We start from the raw sequence: 22,074 nt of genomic DNA on the forward strand, positions 1-22,074 counted from the left end.
AATAAATAAATTTTTGGGCTTCAAAATATGAATCTTGTTAAATGGCTCGGGTTTCTAGATATTCGGGTTTGATTCTAGTCACAAACATAAAAACCATATCCGGTAAAATAGATTCGGATATATGGTCGGATTCGAATTAAAACCCATACCATTCCCAGCCATAACTACAACTTAGAAAACTTTGACTACTAACGTTTTGGATTTCTATGGACTGTTTGTAGAAATCTGTCGAACTCTTCCATTGGGTTGGTCACTACACTGTAACATGATTATATTGAATAACTTCACCGCATGTAGGCAATAATAAAAAAAGAAAAGAGAATGAATTAATGTTGTCCAAAGTATTATGGGGTACATGCGTGAGTCTCACAGTCATAGAGTATTGAGTATTGACCCTCCAAGCAGCAGTAAGCAAGCATTGCTGTGTGGACTATTTTTTGGAACCATATCTCAACTCTCAAGACTTAACTGTAGGTTATTTACGTGTAAGAAATGAAAAAAAATAAATTTTTGGGCATCCCACATAATGGGCACCAAATTTTTTTTTTAACACTTTAGGCTGAGTCCAATGGCTCCCTATCCCTTTAAAAGTAGTGTTAAAGTCAATAAAGTAAAATTTAAAATCAAAATCAAATAAAATAAATTTAAAAGTCGATAAAGTAAATTTAAAATCAAAAGGATTTTACTCTCTATCTCTATAGAGTAAAAAATAGATAGAGAAGTAAAATCCTTTGATTTTTAAATTTCTACTTTATCGACTTTTAAATTTCTACTTTATCGACTTTTAAATTTCTTTCATTGATTTTAAATTTCTACTTTATTGACTTTAACACTACTTTTAAAGGGATAGGGAGCCATTGGACTCAGCCTTAGGCATCAGGTTTTAAAATAAATCTCCCTGCCTGGTAAATGGTTCCATAAAACACCTTTCAAAACGAACCAACCCATGAAACCTTCATGTTTTCAGAGAAAAAAAAAAAAAAACATGATAAAGACGAAAATACCCCTATAATGTCTTTTTCTTTCATCTCTTTTCAATTTTCAACATAAAGACTCCCGTTTTTTTTGTTTGGCAAAGAAATCATTTCAAAATAACACAAAATGCAAAAATATTAACATCATTCATTTCATGACAAAAATAAATTACAAGAGTGGTAGCTGTCTCGTGAAGGTTGTAGATCCGGTTTTTTACGAGACAATTTTGGGATCGAAAACCATTTGAAGATGAAATCATTTGAAAAAACTTGTTCAAGTCATGATTTCGAAATGCAAAAATTCATATATCAAAAAGATAAAATAGACTTTAAAAAAAACACTTTGTAAAATAAATTTTAATAGAAAAATAGTATGTAAAAATAAATTTGCATAGTGGAATTTCTATGCAAAAACAAAATTACATAGTGATTGGATTTGCATGGAAAAATCACTATATAAAAATAAATTGCATGCACTCAAATTTGTATGCAAAAACAATTTTACATAGTGACGGGAGCCAATTTGTTCAGAATAGATGAAGAAGAAAAATAGAAAAATCAATATGTAAAAATAAAATTTCATAGAAAATCACTATGTAAAATTAAATTCGCATAGAAAAATCACTACGTAAAAATAAAATTGTATAGTGAAATTTCTATGCAAAAACATATTTACCTATTGATGGGATTTGCAAAGAAACATCACTGTGTAAAAATAAATTTGCATAGTGGAATTTCTGTGCAAAAACAAAGTGGAATTTCTATGTAAAAACAAAATTACATAGTAATTGGATTTGCATAGAAAAATCACTATGTAAAAATAAATTTGCATGCTCAAATTTGTATGCAAAAACAATTTTACATAGTGACAGGAGCCAATTTGTTCAGAATAGATGAAGAAGAAAAATAGAAAAATCAATATGTAAAAATAAATTTTTATAGAAAATCACTATGTAAAATTAAATTCGCATAGAAAAAATCACTACCTAAAAATAAAATTGCATAGTGACATTTATATGCAAAAACATATTTATATACTGATGGGATTTGCAAAGAATGAAACATCATTATGTAAAAATAAATTTGCATACTAAAATTTGTATGCAAAAAACAATTTACATAGTGATGGAAAATGTTCAAAATAGATCGAAGAAGGAGAAGAAAAAGAATAAGTAAAACAAATACCAGAGACACGACTAACAACAGTTGAGGGAATAAGTGATTATTCATCATAAACTTTGTTTTTTCATTGTTTGAACCTGATTTCTGCATTGTTGAACCTAATTTCTTAATTGTCGAACCTTATTTCTTCATTATTGAACCTTATTCCCTTAATTTCCAAGTTGAATCATGTTATCGATGTTGAATCAATGTTTGAATTATGTTATTGAAGTTGAATAAGCATTTTTTCTTTGAAATGGCGATGAATATGACATGTTTATTTAAAAGGGTAAAAAAAATTGGGAAAATAAAAAACAGCCATGATTTTTTCTCAACTGAAAAAACGGAAGGGTTATTTGATGAGATATTATAAAACAGGGAGATTATGAGGTATGGGCCGATAGGAGAGTGTTTATATACAACCATAATAGAACCAGGCCCATTTCTTGACTTAAAAACTGATAAATTCGAATTACAGTGCATTGAGACCCAGTTTGCTAGCATTTGTTTTCCACTCACAAGTGGGTCAATCATCTGTATCAAGCAAAGATAAATATACGATGAGAGCATTGTAAGATTAAGCCACCACGTCATTTTCAAAATTTACAATTATCAATACAATAAGACCAACAAAGAACCGAACACGATAACCCTCTTCGATCGGTTTGGCATTGACAAAATGTGAGTTAGCAGCTATGGTGTTGATGGATACTTCTCAAGAATACTTTAAAGATTTCACCTTAAAGAGAGCATATTGAGTTATTTCTGAACTGGATAATGCCAAATTGACTCGATGGCACCCGATTGAAGAGCCGAGCAAATATTTGGTTCAACAATTTTCGCATTGCTTACAAAGAAATCTCTTCAACCTTGGTCAGTTAAGCTAATAGTCTTGTTTGGGTAGCAAACACTAGCAACAACTAAAAGATTAACGGCAATTTTAGTTTTTTTGTTACATATATGTTTTACAATTAAACTTTATTTATAGTGGTCCACATGTGTAATTAAGTGTCCACATAAGCTTTTATTAACTATTTGAGACAAAATTTAGATGGAATTCCCACATTGTTAAAATTGGAAAAATTGGAAACTAGTGTATAAAGCCCAAAATTTTATTTTTTCCCTTAAAAATACAGTTTTTAGACTCCATGGACTCACAAAACTGACCAAGTCGGACATGTTTAACTTCGCCTCCATCCGGTTAGTGCACGTGCAATGTCATCTCTATTTCAACTTGTAGCCAACATCTTTTATATAAATTTTGTTCAATATGGGGTATCACCTGTTTTTAGTTTTTGTAATTTCTTTTCGAACTCAAACTAAAATGAAAATTTTCAAAGTTCTACACTGGGTATCATGCTCCAATAGGTATGGTTGGTATTGTTAGGAATATACAACTTAATTGTACTTACTCTTTACCAATTACCAAACTATACAAACCTTTTGTCTTGTAAGTGTCTTGTACTTCTTAATTAAATCCGAGCCCAGTGTAGATACACTATGTCCTTAAGACAGATTTTCCCCCTCACGGTGCTTGAAGGTTGATGGGAAACTATCTCCCAAGATAGAACGGATTTCCTTCTATAGAAAGCTAGCACTTCAATTCTATAGACTCAGCGAACACAACATAGTATTTGACTAAGAACAGAGAGAGAAGAGAAATATCAGAACTCTGTGTGATCTGGTGTATCCTTTTCTCTCCAAATTCATCCACTATTTATAGGTGAGTGGTGCCTTTTCGAAACAACACAGTGACTCTTGGGAAAAAGTAAGCAACTCTTTGAAAAGTCACATGTTTTGAAGGACACACCATTTCGGCATATAGCCTCAAGTTTGAACCGGTTACCTATTTCGAAAAGGTTGCACCTTTTCGGCATGATGACTGCTTTCAAACCGGTGCACATTTCGAAGGTCGCGACCTTTTCGATAATGCACCTTATTTCAAACAAATGCATCATTTTGAAAAGGTTTTTCTCACATTACGCATTGTTTCAAGAAAAACCCATTTCATCTTAAATTGGGGTAACTTGGGAGACAAACTACTCATTCATATTTAAATGGATTTGAGCAAATCATTTTTCTAACAATCCCCACATGAATGAAAATTTGGCTTCTTCTATCATAAACATCGGATTTCTCGTTCTTTTACAAATGAAAAGATACCGCGATCGAGTCAAGTAGCATGGGAGGCCTTGAACTTGCCTTAGTGAAAGACGATCGGATTTAATTGGACGATCGGTGGACTCAATTAATGTCCTTGAACCGTCGGCCGTTTGTATAAACCTAGACAATCATCTTCACGCAGCCGCCTCTCGAATCTTGTTGGTTCTCACGCTTGTGTTCATTTTGGCCTTGAACACTTCTTGGTTTTAGATAGTGCTTTTGAGACATTTGTCTTTAAAATTCTCATAGAAGCGGCCCCACTTCGCGACTAACATAGGTGATTTCTATAAAGAATATCCCGCAATACTCCACTTGGATAACATAACTTTCCAAGATATAGTAAATCATTAAAAGCTTGACTTATCCCGGTTCTCGGCAGATATGCATTTCGCCTTATATAGGAATGGGTTTAAAGTATAATATTACTCTCCGGTCTTAACCGAAATCACAAACATAATTCAGTTGGCCCATTGAACCTAGATCTTGGGATCTCCAAATAACTAGGTTGGTTTTTCCATTATGATGACTCTTGGTTGATTATCTCAAAATCTTTAATCCCATTCCCCTTGATAATCTTTCTACTTGCTCTCTTGTTAAACCTTTTGTAAGCGGATCCGCAATGTTATCTTTTGACCTTACATAGTCGATTGAGATAACTCCATTTGAAACAATTGTCTAACGGTATTATGTCTACGGCGTATATGTCGAGACTTCCCGTTATACATGCTACTCGTGGCTCTACCAATAGCAAATTGGTCATCACGGTGTATACACACCGGCCGGCCGCAATGTTTAGCCCAGTTTGGAATATCCTCTCTAAGAAATTTCAAGTCACTCGGCCTTCTACTGCGGCCTAATCAACCTATGAATTCTGATTCCATATATAGTGGACCTTGCTATGACGCTTGCTTTGAGGATTTCCAAGAAATTTATGCATCTCTCTTAGAGTAAAACACCACATTTGATGTCTTTTGAGTAATGCTTCAACAAATTTCCAATTTTGAATTGATTAATTCAAGAAGATACATAATCCCCCACATTTTTCCAATTTCTCATGACAAAGTCAATAAATTGGAAAACCATTTAGATATATGTTTTTCAAGTGAGGCTTCTTGTTAAAGAATGTCACATATAATTTATATAGTGTCGAAAACACTTCTAAGACCTCAATTTTGCTTACAAGTATGCTTATAAAACAATATCTTACGCAATCTTCTTTATTGGCACTCTTTGACGCAATAGTAAAACACATACATCTTACAAATAATACAATATTTTTAGAACCCTTTTAGCACCTTCCATTCCTAACATCTGGAATGAAGCAAGGATTCTCGGAATCTTGGATCATAATTCCCCCCAAGTGTGGCATTACCACCACCTTGTTTGCTTTCAAGAAGTCCATTCCAAGAATGACTTGAAAATGGTCTAAGCGAAGCTACCATCGTCTACCTTTCCTCGCCCGGTTGTGCATCTTAATGTCAACTTCCAAAGCGAGTCCTTTCACCGGTTCGGCTTGGTTTCAAGCCTCAAGCCTCTCATAGAGCCCTCAGACATTACGCTAGTTTCAATCCAATAGCCTCGTGAGACATACTTCGAGAGATTAATGTATGAGTTGAACCGTATCTACCATTGCTAGTATACACCCGTAGTTATTGAGTTCCACTTCTACGAACATAAGGTCGCCATCGGGGACCAAAATGTTCATACCATTCAACGAACTAGTAGGTCTAACAAATGAAATAGGAACAAAGCATGAATAGGAGAACTCGGTGGTGTTGTCATTTCTATTCTAAAATAGAAACACACCTTCGTTATTTCCTTAAACCAAAAAGAAAAGAAAAACAAAAAACAAATTCGCTCGGTAAAGAAGAAGAAGAAAAGGAAATCTGTCTTAAGTTGTTAGGAATATACAACTTAATTGTATTTTACTCTTTACCAATTACCAAACTATACAAACCTTTTGTCTTGTAAGTGTCTTGTACTTCTTAATTAAATCCGAGCCTAGTGTAGATACATCGTGGTCCTTAAGACAGATTTTCCCCGGTACGATTGGTTGGTTGATGGGAAACTATCTCCCAAGATAGAACGGATTTCCTTCTATAGAAAGCTAGCACTTCAATTCTATAGACTCAGCCAACACAACATAGTATTTGACTAAGAACGGAGGGAGAAGAGAAAGATCGAACTCGTGGTGATCCGGTGTATCATTTTCTCTCCAAATTCATCAACTATTTATAGGTGAGTGGTGCCTTTTCAAACAACACGGTGACTCTTGGGAAAAAGTAAGCAACTCTTTTGAAAAGTCACATGTTTGAAATGACACACCATTTCGCATATAGCACTATTTCGAACCGTGCCTATTTCGAAGGTGTTGCACCTTTTTCGGCATGATGCAATTGTTTCAAACCAAAGGCACATTTCGAAAAGGTCGCGACCTTTTTCGGCATAATGCACTATTTCAAACAAATGCATCATTTTGAAAAGGTTTTTCTCACATTACGTACTGTTTCAAGAAAAAAACCCATTTCATCTTAAGTGGGGTAACTTGGGAGACAAACTACTCATTCATATTTAAATGGATTTGAGCAAATCATTTTTCTAACAATCCCCCACATGAATGAAAATTTGGCTTCTTCTATCATAAACATCGGATTGTGAAAAGATATCGCATCAGGTCAAGTAGCATGGGAGGCCTTGAACTTGCCTTAGTGAAAGACGATCGGATTTAATTGGACGATCGAGACTTCAATTAATGTCCTTGAATCGGTACCGCTTGTATAAACCTAGACAATCATCTTCACGCAAGATCGCCTCGAATCTTGTTGGTTCTCACGCTTTGTGTTCATTTTGGCCTTGAACACTTCTTGGTTTTAGATAGTGCTTTTGAGACATTTGTCTTTAAAATTCTCATAGAAGCGCCCCACTTCGCGACTAACATAGGTGATTTCTATAAAGAATATCCCGCAATACTCCACTTGATAACATAACTTTCCAAGATATAGTAAATTATTAAAAGCTTGACTTATCCCGGTTCTCGCGCAGATATGCACCGCCTTATATAGGAATGGGTTAGAGTATAATATTACTCTCCAGGTGCTAACCGAAGTCACAAACATAATTCATTTGGCCCATTGAACCTAGATCTTGGGATCTCCAAATCGACTAGGTTGGTTTTTCCATTATGATGACTCTTGATTGATTATCTCAAAATCTTTAAGCTCATTCCCCTTGATAATCTTTCTACTTGCTCTCTTGTTAAACCTTTTGTAAAGCGGATCCAATGATGTTATCTTTTGACCTTACATAGTCGATTGAGATAACTCCATTTGAGAGCAATTGTCTAACGGGTATTATGTCTACGGCGTATATGTCGAGACTTCCCGTTATACATGCTACTACATCTTCTCTACCAATAGCAAATTAGGCATCACAACGGTATACACATCACGACATAGGTTTAGCCCCGGGTTGGAATATCCTCTAAGAAATTTCGAGTCACTCAGTTCGCCTACGTCCAACGGCCTAGATCAACGCTATGAATTCTGATTCCATATATAGTGGACCTTCATGACGCTTGCTTTGAGGATTTCCAAGAAATTTATACATCTCTCTTAGAGTAAAACACCACATTTGATGTCTTTTGAGTAATGCTTCAACAGGAAGTCAAGCTGCTGGTCCTGTAGTGGGTAAAGGTTAGGAACAGAATCGGCTAAACTGAAATTTGGCTAGGCACCATATGTGGCCACGTGAGCTCCTTGGTTTGGTTGTGCGTCTTGAAGTGGAAATTACCAAGATTTATGATCTCCAACCAAGCATTACAAAGAAGATGCCCACATACTTACCCGTTTACGAGAGATGTAAGCATGTAACTTGAAACTTGAAACTTGAAACTTGAAACTGTAGCTATGAGTCTGTGATAAATTATATAAAAATACATAAAAAAGAAAAAGAAAAAGGGTCGCTTTCACACCGTCAATTGCGAAATCAGAAATAGCATCAAATTAAGTATTTTATCATCATGTTGACATGATCTGCACCCCCACCATCCGTTATCCTCTCTCCTTTTCTTCTCTATATAGATCACCTAGAAGGGAGAAAAGAGTTACCAAAGTGATGCAAAATACAAAATTTAACGTTTCCCCCCGTTTTTGTTCTTTGCAGCCTGTGATCCGTCCTATATAAAGGAAATTTTAGGACTCCAGACTTCTCTAACAAGGCCAAAACTCTGCTTTCTTCAGTTTTGATATGCTCTCCAGAACCCCCACAGGTGATACATGGCCCATCACAGTTACTCTCTTTGTCTCTAGATCAATGCTGAATGATGTCACTCCTATCAACATGTAGAGCAACAAAGTGATAGTTTGAAACTTATCTTATTAAGCTGTGATATGCTCTATTACACAATTACCAATTTACCATAGTATTAATATTTGCTTTGTATATAACTGTATGGAAAAAGAAAAGTATATGGATTCTGGATCCAGTTTATGGGCCAGTACAATCGAGCAATGGTGACACTTATGTACCGCCATATGTGGTTAATCCAATTTAATTTTTTTGGCTACGTTTATATGGAAGCCTACTATTGACATTAACTATTTACGTTAATTTACCTTCCATCTTGGATAGATGCTTCTTTATTTTTCCAGCGCAACCTTGACAATGGATAGAAACTCTCATAACCACCTCCTGTACCAACCACATAAATGAAAAAACCACAGATGGTATTGAGGATCATAAATATTATATTTAAAATTCTAGTGCAAAACTATTATGATTCAGCAGTTATTTTGATTGTTGACCATAACGTATGGTAATTATACGTACAGACGACAGCTAAAACGTTTTGAGCCTTTAAATAGATGGAATCAACTGGTCACCAGACTAATTAGTATTATAGCCCTGAGCCCCTGACCGGGGCATTATGGCATGTAGAACATTTTCTTGAACTCCTGTATCACATATGGCTTAATCTAGATACACAAATTATCAACTTGAAGCGATGCGACTAAAACTCCTTTTTGTGTTTTCTTCGTAGAATTTATTCATAGAGGCACTTGAAAAATGTAATAATAGAAAGAACCAGAGAATTTTGTGTCATAAATGAAAATGCAATAGCAATTTATTGGTATAATGATGTAGGTACAAAACATTATATATGGCTCTTTTGACGAAATGTCACTCGATCTCGATCATTGTAATTTGCGATAAGAAATTATGTGAATTATCTCTTAAGGTGATCAACTTGATTAAGTGTAGAGATAGAAAAATGATCTTCAAGAGCTAAACTAACCCCTCAATGTTCTAAAACATAGTAGCATAGTACATTCTGTATGTATATATGCTAAATTAAACTATGCAATTATGCATTAAACAGAAGCGCTTCCCATAAACTGAAGATGTATACAGAGAGAATGAGTTACCTGGAAAACCGGTTGAGCAGGTACAACAGAGGTACGAGGTCTTGAAGGAATTCGTTCACGTTCACGTTCTCTGTCTCGTTTCAAGACTGAAGACAGAGTAGCTGATCTTCTATCACCCAAACTCATACTTCTTCTTCTAGATTCAGCAAGTCTAGTGTACTTTGTATTGTTGTTCATCATCAACATTGAATGGTCTACCATTGAAGAAGAAGAAGATCTTTGAACTTGTCTTCTTGGAATAATAACTGAGCTGGAATCAGCAGTCATGCATACTGCTGTTGAAGCTGGTGACCTGCACATAAATCCTCCCATCCCCATTTTCTTAGCATTCTTTATGTTCATTGTTCCTTTATTTTTCTCTATAACTTTAATTCTACGACGTTTATGTAATGGGAGAAATAAAAAGAAGATAAAAAAGAGAAAAAATGGCGTAGAGAAACTAGGAGAAATGAAGGAAATGGTAAAACATGGTTTCTTTATGAGGTAGCTAAGTTGGTGGCAGAGCAGATGCTTACCTTGTTTATCTTTGGCATGCTCAACTGGGCCTGGACCAGGCCTATTTGAATTGGTTAATTTTAATGATTTATGATTCAATGACTTCCATCGTATGTTTCAGAAAATGACTCATAAAATAAAAGGTAAAATTACACTTCGAAACTGAAATCCACCCACTAACAAAGGGAGGTGAACATGTAGAGTTGTAGACTAACTATCTCAGAAGTACTGTAAGCAAATATGTGTTTACTTGTATGGATATACGAGATCAGGGGACAACGTATACATCTTCTTAGTGTTGATCAACTTTTCCTAATGACTCATAGATTCCACAATTAAATCCCACTACGTCCCAACTATAACAGATAACATTGCTTGAAACCATATAAAATTCGAGTGCAAGAGAAAAATTCAGAGTTTATAACGAATGTCAACAAATCGGGATGGATTACTTCATGTTAATAATAACTTAACCACTAGTGGTGCTTCTTGTTTGTTAAACAAAATTAAAAGTTTGATACCAAGGCTTAATCACACTTAAGTAGGGGACTTTTGGTTGGAGTTGGACATGTTGAAAATTTGAAATAGTCAAGGTAGAGTCAAGTTGTGAATGATGATATATATAGTTTAAGGAGTTTTGAAGAGGCATGCAAGGATTGCAAGCAATGAAAACGATGGTCAAAATGTAAAGAAAAACAACTTAACTATTTAGATTGTCTTTGGGCAGAGCAGCAGATGAAATGTAGTTAGAAAGGATAAGATTCGGTTAAGACTCTGGACAAAAGCAGTAACTACTGACATCTTCCTCAATCCTAAATCACTATCTATATTTCTTGCCTATTTCTCTAAGTTGAATATACTAGCAGAAATGTGGAGTAAGTGAATAACATTTAGTTAGAGTAGCTGGATGTTCAATATATCCCCCGGCCCACATCAGTCACCTTTCCCAACTTCGTCATGTATAGTTGTATACTTGTATACTGATGCCATTCATCTCTCGTTGGCTTTTTGACTAGCTTTGGCCTTATTGAGACATGCATGTAATTTCCATTTGATTTTCATGCAAATTGAGGCATGCATGTAATTTCCATTTGATTTTCATGCAAATTGATACTATACAGTGACATGTAATAATTTACTGAAAAAAAAGGTGACTTGCATTACAAGTATGGGGATTGTTATACGTACTCTGCTTCTAGTAGTTCTACATATAGAAACAATTTTCTTTGAAAAACTTGATATTTCAATCAAAACTTCGGTTTTAAGCTTATGGAAGCGTACAAAAAGAGCTGAGAAGTAAATGGGAAGTGTCGGATCTTGGTGACATTTGAATTTTCAGCTTGTTAAAATTTCGTGAATTCTAAAATTATTTAATGATCGAGTTCTAATGAAAAAAAGAAAATTATCATTCAAGAACAGGGGAATTTAGTCTATTGTGTTTTCTATCATATCATTTAATAGATTAATGTACTGTACTGCGACTGTTTCTGTTTCTGAAGGGTTGTTTAGGTAGTTTCATTAAAATCAAACCTAAAAATGTCGTTAGAGGGGTACTGGGCGGCCGGCAATGGGAATTCAACTTCAATGTAAGTTACACCTAAAGGTAGAATAAGAAGGGACGAGGTGGGATTGGAATCAACTGAAATGTTAGGTGATAAGAAAGGGCAAAGGCAAGATATCCTTCTGACATGCAGAGTACAAAACCACTTTCACATAGCCAGGCAAATGAAAGCGAAATCTCTTGCTCCCTTTTTAATAGCTGTCCATGCTGCTAAGTTCTATCCTCTCTTCGATCTGGGACCACTTTCAATGCAGCAACTGCTGTCTACTGCAATGTCCTACCAGTTGCTTACAAGAACAAAGTAAGCTTCTGCACCATACAAGATGCAGAAACTACAGATGACTGAGCCAGTAGAGGAACATATTATGGTTTTTCCTGTGAGGTACTAATTAACTATACATAATTAATGCATGTCAGTTAAGTCAAAATTGAGTCACTGTGTGACTCTGTTGAGTGGCCTATTTATTGATTATACATAAACCTTGAATATGACTTACTTTTGGAATGCTAATTAGGTCATGTCAAATCAAAGCATTTTCATGAAAAAAATTTCAAGCGGAGAACTTTCCCTAGCAATCAAAAATAGCCAAATTTCAAGTCTAAACAGTGTCCCATTAACTAATTTTATAGCAATACAGCAGATGTTGGTTGCTGTTCATAGTTCATATTTCACAGCACAAAATATCAGGATATGGATATTTATAGATATTCAATTTTTCGATATGTATCATTGATATATATCTCTTTTTGGAGATATTTGATATTGTTTCACATGCAAATATCGTGGATGTATCTAAAACATCAACAAATATTGTGGATATTGTAGATATTTCTTGATATATCATAATACATTATTTATGTTTATTTGAAATATAATGGTAACTATTAAATAAAATTGTTACATACATAAAATATCGTAAAATATCTCCAAATATTACAAATATAAAAAATATCATTGAAATATCACCGATATTTACAGTCGTATATATCTCTGAACATATCGTGATATTTATATATCTGAAATCTGAAATCTGAATAAATATCGATAAATATCACGATATATTATGATATTTTATACTATGTTTCACAGTACTATACTAGACTAGAGCCGGTGATTCACATGACGAAATTACGGATAATTGAGTCCGGATTCAGTGAGGGTAACCGCACAAGTCAACTTGTGTGGGCGCAGCTAATCCCATTAGATTAACTTTGAGATTAAAATTAGATAACGAGACTTTTGACAGTTTAACACCGTTTTCTATTACATAGTTGTCAAAATCTTTTATTTTGGTAACAAGATCTAAACTAATCGACACAAATCCAAAATCCAAAAGAGAGCCCGCGAAAAACTCATCTTCTTCCCTCCTATTTTTTTACCTCTATTCTCCAATTTTTCTTTCAATCTTTAGTTTTTTGAGGAACTAAATCTAACCAAATCCTAAAGACAAAGAGAACGTGGTAATTCACCCCGCCGAAAATTCAATTTCCTAACAAAAATATAAAATATAAAAGCAACCACTTTTGTTGAACCTTCTAGTTGTCCCTTGATTGCGAGAATCCACTGTTAGTATGACCACCACCATCATCTCGACCCGAACACTCACATCAATGTTCTCGTCCCTCCCATCGATTCTGTTCCAATTTGAAATTCCACATCTTCATCTGGACTGAGACTTTTGAATACCTTGGATTTGATTGATGAATAATGGATAAACACATCTTCGCCGCCACTGGAAGGAGTGATGAACCCGTAACCCCTGAGGCTGTTGAACCACTTCACAGTTCGAGTCAACCTCTCTCCAGGCACCCTTGGTCTATCCAGAACCATAGACCTTAAACTCAACTATAGACTATTCAGGGGTTCTGAATGAGTCAGCGTTGGATGTGTGGTTGGTGCCACTGAGGGAGTAGTCTCATGATGTTTTGATGATGGTATTTGTGCCATTTTCCCTTGTTTGAAACATTCTCTCTGTTCCCTCCATGTTTTCTCCTTGTCAGTCGAATGGCAATGGTCACCACCTGAACCGCTAGTGCCCCAGTAGACACATGGAGCACGAGTGTCACAGACATAACAATGGCACTGCATTCTCCAGATGTAATTATCCAATCACAGCCAGAGAATTACGTTCAAGGAAGCATTACTAGCAAAAAATACGAAAGTCAAGATAAGTTCCACACATCAGTGATTTATCATACCAGATCACAGTGCTTCTCTCTGACAGGATTACTGATAAGCTCTTTCAAGGTTCATAGCATCCAACAATAGATAATTAATACATGTTGTGCTAGTTATTTATAGGTTGACTCTCTTCTAGTTAGGGGACAATTCACAGTTGCAACACCTTAGTATCAGACGTGAGAGTTTACTGATATTTGGCCAGCATTTAATAACTTATACGGGCAAGGAGATATGATCAGTTTTGTACGATTGTTCGGTTACACCTACGTGTATATGCCTGCTAGCTAACTTGTTACACAAGTGCACCTTCTCATCACATGAGAGACAAAGAGCAGCCTCATCAGCAACACAGAAAAGAGAAGCAACAACACTCTCACAAATGTCACAAAGTGTACGACTGTACGCATAATTTTCTCTTCTCACCACAATCTCTTTAAACAATATAAACACTAATAAAGGAAATTTGCTCTTTCAGCAATAGCACTCTCACAAACACTAACAACATGTACTAAATTATTGAATCGCTGCGTAGAAGAAAAAGTCTAAGAAAATCTAATACAACATTGAAACAAATTATCTAACAGTATGGGACGACTTCTTCAGATTGTGGTGGGCAATTCATTGTTCATAATGATTGCTCCTACATGAAAGAAAGAACTGATGTTAGCATATTTAAGTTTGTAAAGAAGAACATCACGTAAAACATGATACATAGATTGCAAAAAAAAGGTACATACCGGTTTGGGTCATTCAAATCTAGAAAAAAAATTCCATGACCTTGATGCGAAATTTCGTTATGCTTAAAAGTTGTTCCTTGTGAAATACAAGCAGTCTACTGTAACCATTTCACCAAAAGTAGTTTATAGAATTAAATGTTCAAAGCATACCAGTTCATAATGGGGGCTTTGAGAAAGAATAGTAGTTCTTTGGTGATATGCATCACTATTTGCAACATAATACTGGTTATCAACAGACCTTCCAAGTTGTCCAAGCATTAGAGACCCCTGTTCATTCGAACATTACTAATTATATTTTGTGAAAACATATTGCAAATATTTGATAATGAAAGAAACAAAAAATAAAAACCTGATTGAATTGGTGGAGTTGATTGCTAGGTGCAACAACTGAGAATGGGCATTGCAAATCATTGTCACCCAAAGTTGTAAAACTATGCCCATCCATAGTTGAATATGTTTGCTTGTCTCTCAGGTGGGAACTCTGAGAAGTTCATCAAAGTAGCAAAGTTAAACGCAACACAACTATTGTTAACATCATATAATGTCAGCCTAATAATATTGCCTCACTCAAAGAACCAAACTCAAAATTTGTTAAGTTGGATGGACGATATTGATGGCTGCCACAACAAACAAATAATATTGATTAGAAAGAACTAATAGTGTAACCAATTAAAGATATGATAGATCAATACCTCCTCCCTAGTTCATCAAGTTTCTGACATTTAATTGGTTGCTCCAAAGTCTCCAGTTGATCATCAATTCTTATAGGAGAGTCTTACAGACCTTGTCCTACACAAACTATACACCCAAAAATTTCATAATATGTATTATCTTACAACATGAACCAAGTAATAGGACTGCAAGTATTTATTCAGTAAAAAATATAGTTACTTACCACCAATCTCTTGCTCTATTGGTCCATTATGAGGTAGAGCCCTTGTACTGCTACTTGTTGCAACCAAGGTTTTTTATATATATCAGCCAGTATAAAATGTTTAATGGTTCCATCAACGTGAAAAAAGTAGTGACTAGCAAATACCTGGAAAACACCTTAGATCTTTTTGATATCTTCAAGTTAGGACTTGGCCTTTTTGATGTCTTTGAGTTAGGACTTCTCTTCTTCTTGGGAGGCTTGTCCATACATGACATGATTCGCTTTTTTCTACCTTTATGCTTAGCAACAAGTGGATCAAGCAAAGGCTTCTGGTTGTGCGAACGAATCTCTGTATATTCTTGGATTTTAGTAGCTTTTACTTCTTAGACAGAATCCTTATTTGATCCAATTGACATTTGTTTATATGCAGCTTCCACTTCTTTTCTTGCGTTCTGCAAAATCTGAATTGTTACCAAATACATTTCTTTTGATGTTGAACCTTTTGTTGCAATATTAATTGCCTCTTGACAAAGTTTGCTATACGTAATAGTGACGGTTTCATGACAATCAGCTTGCATCTCTTCACCATGAGCATCAATTATAGACCCCAACTTAGCGTCTCTTGTCCACCTTTTAATAATGTAATGTGTTGGAAGTTTACGAACATCTTCAACTAAGAAAATCTTCAACACGTGCCTACACAAATAGCCTGCAAACTCAAACAACTGATAGCTACACTTTGCAGTTATGTTAGAAGAATCAAATGTGACTGTACGAACTGACCGTTCATAGTCTTCTCTCCATACATTGTAAACAACCTTTGAGCCATTCTCTTCAATTTTTTTGTGACGGTAGGAAATACTTTGAACAAACTGATCTTGAAACATTTTAAAGACTGTAAAACTCAACTGCATCCTTTTCAATACCGACTGAAAACTTTAAAATTGGTTTCGTATAGTTTGTTGTGTAGTCTTCATCATTTTCTTTCTCCCTTCTGTCTACTACAGCTTGTTCATATTGTTTCACAAACTTGTATAAAGACATTGTTCCTTCAACATAGTCTTTGAAATATGCATTTATGCTTTCACTTCTTTGCGTTGTGTACATAGATCCACAAAAAATATCACGCGCATAAACTGATGCCCACTTTTCTCGTTTTCCATACAAATTATCTAGCCATTTGTTCTCCCTCAATTCATAACTCTCAAGCAGTAACTTCCAGTTAGATTCAAACTCTTCCACAGGCTCATTTCCATACAAACAATTATTAAAATCACGAGTAAAAGTAGTATTTCCCGTAACCGAAGGAGGCAAATGCTTAGGAGCATTTCGTGTTATGTGCCACAAACAGTACCTATGGCGAGTACCCGGCAGAACATATTCTATAGCTCCTCCAATAGCTGACTCTTGATCCGTGAGAATTACTTTTGGTTGCTTACCACCCATTGCCCTCATCCATGTTTTCATTACCCAGATAAAAGACTCTTCTGTTTCTGAATAAAGAAGTGCGCCACCAAATAATACAGTCTGAAAATGATGATTGATACCGACAATAGGGACAAATGGCATACTGTATTTATTTGTCCCATACGTAGGATCAAATCAAACCACATCACCAAAATGGTGGTAGTCAATCCTAGATCTAGCATTAGCCCAGAAAAAGTTAGTCATACGACCCTCTGAATCAGCCTGCATTGTATAGAAAAAGGAGGGATTCTCTGATTGTTGACGCTTAAAGTAGTCAAGTAGAGTAGCGACATCTCCATTTTCAAGCTCTTTTTGACGTTTTGAGCTTAAAAAATTCAACGCATCTCTCCTATTGAAACCGACATTACGACTCCCACCAGCTTCCTGAGACATGAACTTCATCAAGAGTTTTGCTTTGACACCGCAATCATATATTCGAACTACTTGTTGTTTTCCACCGATCATTTTCTTATGAGATCGAAGATTGTGTTTTTGCTTGGAGTCACTAGATTATGATTGTGCTCCCCGAACTACTTGTGTGATAACCCATTTCTTATGTCTTTTCCTTATTGACATCATCGCTTTGCATCCCGTTCTTGTATCCGCTAAACCTTGGTTCTTTCTCCCAAATCTCCTTGAGTATTACGTAATCCTTCAAGAGAATAGCAAAAAGTTCGGCCCAATTAACTCATTCGAACGAGACCTAGATTTACATGTTGATGATCTCCGGATGCTAAATCCTCCTCCTTTTTGATATTGATTGTAAAAATCATATGCTTCTTCTTCGACTTCGAACTCCATAGTAACGTAAGGACAATATTCATTCACCATCTCGTCGTCTTCGGCATACCTACTCGTGATGTCTACTACATCTACATCTTCTTCTTTCATTCCTTCATCTAGAATGTCCATCTCATCCATTTCTATATAATTCATGGGTTTTTCTTCCTTAAAAAGAAAATCAACAAATGGTTCGGTTAGATTTCTTCGTCCATATGAAAGAAAAATTGGAGAATAGAGGTAAAAAAATAGGAGGGAAGAAAATGAGTTTTTCGCGGGCTCTTTTTTAGATTTTGGATTTGTGTCGATTAGTTTAGATCTTGTTACCAAAATAAAAGATTTTGACAGCGATGTAATAGAAAACGGTGTTAAACTGTAAAAGTCTCGTTATCTAATTTTAATCTCAAAGTTAGCTGTGCCCACAGAAGCCCACACAAGTTGACTTGTGCGGTTACCCTCACTGAATCCGGATGAAAAAAAAAATAGTGCCACTATTTGCTCAACGTTTAAGGGCCCACATAATTCATGGTGATAAGTACGTATGAGAGCAAAACCATATGTTTTCTGACCTAAACCGTTAGGTTGAGTAACATTTCGAGTACAAATATTTATAAGCCAACCACACTCACTGCAACCTTGTCTTCAACTGTATAATCTTTCATTCAAGTTTTGGTGGAGGAGAGAGTACTATTTTCCTGGTTAGTTAGAGTAATACAAAGGTTTCCTCTGATTTTTTACTAGAGAATCTTTCTTTTCGTACGCTTGGAAGCTCAATTAATGATGATTGGTTTCAAAGCACTATATATGGGCCCCCACACACACCCCTAATAAGTTAACCAACTAGCAGTATATGATTGATGTTCTCTCCCTCCATGGTCATGGCCATATAAACTGAAACAAATAGATTTTCCACGAAAACAATAAATCATCTTACTCATTCCTTCAAACGGACCCAACAAGGCAACACCCATAAAAAAAAAAAAAAAAAACGGACCCAACAACCAGAAAGGCCTCTTTACTTTTGGGAATCTGGACCTTGCCCCTGACACATATATGTCATTGGACCAATCACTTGTTACAAGAATTAACATTGGGATGGTTATATGAACTCCACCTTATAGTTACTCTAAAGTTACTCCACTCCTAAAAATGAACTTACAAAATAAATTGATGACTTATATTTTGTAGATGTATACTTATCATAATGGAGAACACCCCCACAAAAAATCAGCTCAATTGAATATGTCTAATCTTGTCAAAAGTTGTATCAAAATTTAAAAAATTTGGACTGTTGGATAATTTCATAACTTTCTAAACGATTTTTGATGAGATTGTACATCTTCAAATGAACTGATTTTTTGTGAAGATAATCTCTATTGTGTAGAAAACATCTCAACTAAAAATCAGATTCTAATTCACTGTGTTAAGTGGTGGAGTTCATTTGGAGTTCGTTTTGGTAGAGTTCATATAACCATCCCATTAATATTTGCCTCAATGGGTGAAGAGAAGAGAGAAGAAAAACATCTCATAGACTGAGCTTAAGCAAATATTTTTTTTTCTTATGTACTTTCGTTTTAATTTTCACGCCTGACTTTTTTTGGATCTTTGCATTTGTCACCTTATCGATTATTTACATTTGCTTATAGAGCTTGAGTTGAACACATTTTCTTACTTGTATGTTTATTTAATTTGAATTTCAAATAGATCACCTATTTTTCTTTTTGCTCCAAGGTTTAAACTTCATGAAAAAAAATTCACAACATTATTCTTTTATTTCCTGAAACTTGTTCATTTTGTTTTAAAAATTTTGCAGGCTATAGATTGGTCAGTCCTCAAGTTATACTGCTAGAGAGGACTTGTTTTTTTAACCTTTGGTAGTAATGTGTTATCGTGTCTAAAAATTACTTGGTACAAGCATTTCTTGATTAATGGTGCATTTCATATACTTTTGGAGAGTCAAATTTTAGAGCAGAGGCTGCAGCAGAAGCAGAGAAGGGTGCATCACTCGCATACATTCACTTGGTGACACAATCTGGAGTAGTACTACTATTTGACCCCTATTCATCCCTATTATGGAGCAGGGCTGGCTCTGGGCCTATGCTGCCTAAGCCCTTACATAGGGCCCCCAAAATAAACCGAAACTAAATGCCCCATTATGTTATAAAAAATCCACTACAGTGTTAAACAAAACCAAATAAAAGCCCCAAAAAAGAAAACAATAGGCCCTATGTTGCGGACCTTGCATTCGGCCCTTGGAAAGTTAGGAGCGGCCTTATTATGGAGTGTCCTTATGTGACAAATTATAGTAGGTTGCTCATATAATCTTATTTTAAATTTCCATGTTCTACACATCTCTTGCTGTAACATTCACTATTATTTATTAATAATATCCCTACTGGATAACTCCGATTGATAGATTGATAGCTTACGAAAACAAATTAAAACCTAATCAATAGAAATAACGACCAGAAACTAATAATAATAACCAATTCATAGCACCATAATCGATAGGATTCGTCTATGTTGCACGGACGCGGACACGGAAACTATCGTGGACGCAAACACAGATGCGGCGTTACGGTTATATCTCAAAAAAGTTGGACGTGGACGCGGTAAAAGACGTGGAAATTAATTAATATTTATAATTTTATTTTATATAAATTGAATATTAAAAAAATAAATTAAATGTATCAACATTAATAAATTCAAAACTATTCAAGATAAATAGCTACAAGATTAAGTCTAATATTTCCTAATCAAACTTTTAAAACATGTTATAAGTCTTGACAAAACAAAAACCATAAAAATTGAGTTTTTTAACATTATTTTGATTTTTTTTTGAGTAAAAATCCACATCCTGGCCATGTTGACCAGGTTCGGCCTGATTGCATCTTGACCAGTGTTCGATTTAGTAGACCGCGTTAGGCGTGCATCCATGCTGCATCCGCGTCCGACGTGGACACAACCCTTTGGTAGGTGCGTCTGTGCTTTAGAGGTATTTGTTTTTAATTTAATAGCTTTAATTTACAATGGGTCTTAAAACATGAATCACTAATAGCCAAACCCGAATAACCAAATAGAACAAAACAGTTGATAATTCCAAAAAGCATGTCACTTTCTCATTTTGGGGTCAGTAATAATAGGAACTAAAATTTACAAGAACAACATAAAATTTGCATCTCTCTTGTGTTTGTATATACAAGATATGATGTTCATGTATATCGACATCTTCAAATATTCTGAAAGGAAAAAAGGTTGGATATTTCATAATGAAGCACCATTTTCTAATGTCAAAAAAAATATATGCTTAGCATTAAGGATAGAACTTTCTCCAGTGACCTAATGTTTACAATTTCAAATTGAACATCAGAATTCCGATGAACATTCAACTTTTGAAAAAGATGAACGACATCCAACTATTAAAACTATTAATATAGGGTTAGAATTTCAATATTTCAAAAATTGGTTGGAATCTTTCAGATTTTTTTAGAAATTAGAATACCAGGTGGAAATTTGGAATACCAATTTTTGGAGTTGTTGAAATTCCGAAAAATCCAAAATCATGAACTATGCCACCACTCATAGTACAAAATATCCCGATATATCGTGATATTTGGGAATATCTATCCAGATTTCAGAAAAAGATATATAAATATCACAATATGTTCAGAGATATATACGACTGCAATTATCGGCGATATTTGCGATATTTGTGATATATGGGGATATTTTGCGATATTTGGAGATATTTGACGATATTTTGTGTATATAACAATTTTATTTAATATTTACCATTATATTTTAAATAAATATAAATAATGTATCATGATATATCAAGAAATATCTACAATATCTACGATATTTGTCGATATTTTGGATATATCCACGATATTTGCATGTGAAACAATGTCAAATATCCCCAAAGAGGGGGATATATCCACGATACATATCCAGAAATTGAATATCGATAAATACTCATATCCTGATATTTTGTACTATGCCACCACTAATCTCAAAATAGGTTAAAATTGATCTTTACATTTTTTCTTCTTCTTATGTTCTCTTAATCTCAAAAGTAACATACTTTCCACCCTAAATTGATATTATTCCTTCTCACCTCTATATTCCCTTTATTTCAAAGAGTCTTTCAATATGTCTATAGTTTTGTTATGTTTTACCACTATTTTTAGACTGCTTATTTAATTTTCAGCTATAATAAATACATTCACAAGAAAAAACCGCATTATTGTGTTAGAT

General features: G+C 34.8%; 1 protein-coding gene and 1 pseudogene across 1 annotated transcript; both read right to left on the minus strand.

Moving 5' to 3' along the window:
- Positions 1 to 8,274: 8,274 nt before the first annotated feature.
- Positions 8,275 to 10,114, minus strand: LOC147502313 (uncharacterized). The gene is made up of 3 exons (XM_086603869.1): positions 9,722 to 10,114; positions 8,912 to 8,987; positions 8,275 to 8,628 (listed from the first exon to the last, which is right to left on the minus strand). The coding sequence occupies exons 1-3, from the start codon at positions 10,061 to 10,063 to the stop codon at positions 8,507 to 8,509; spliced, it is 540 nt and encodes a 179-aa protein (XP_086459995.1). The 5' UTR covers positions 10,064 to 10,114; the 3' UTR covers positions 8,275 to 8,506.
- A 5,839-nt stretch (positions 10,115 to 15,953) lies between these two features.
- Positions 15,954 to 17,502, minus strand: LOC147502314 (protein FAR1-RELATED SEQUENCE 5 pseudogene; annotated as a pseudogene).
- Positions 17,503 to 22,074: the final 4,572 nt, after the last annotated feature.

Source organism: Coptis chinensis, chromosome 4 (assembly GCF_015680905.1).
Source record: "Coptis chinensis isolate HL-2020 chromosome 4, ASM1568090v1, whole genome shotgun sequence".
Lineage (NCBI taxonomy): Eukaryota > Viridiplantae > Streptophyta > Magnoliopsida > Ranunculales > Ranunculaceae > Coptis > Coptis chinensis.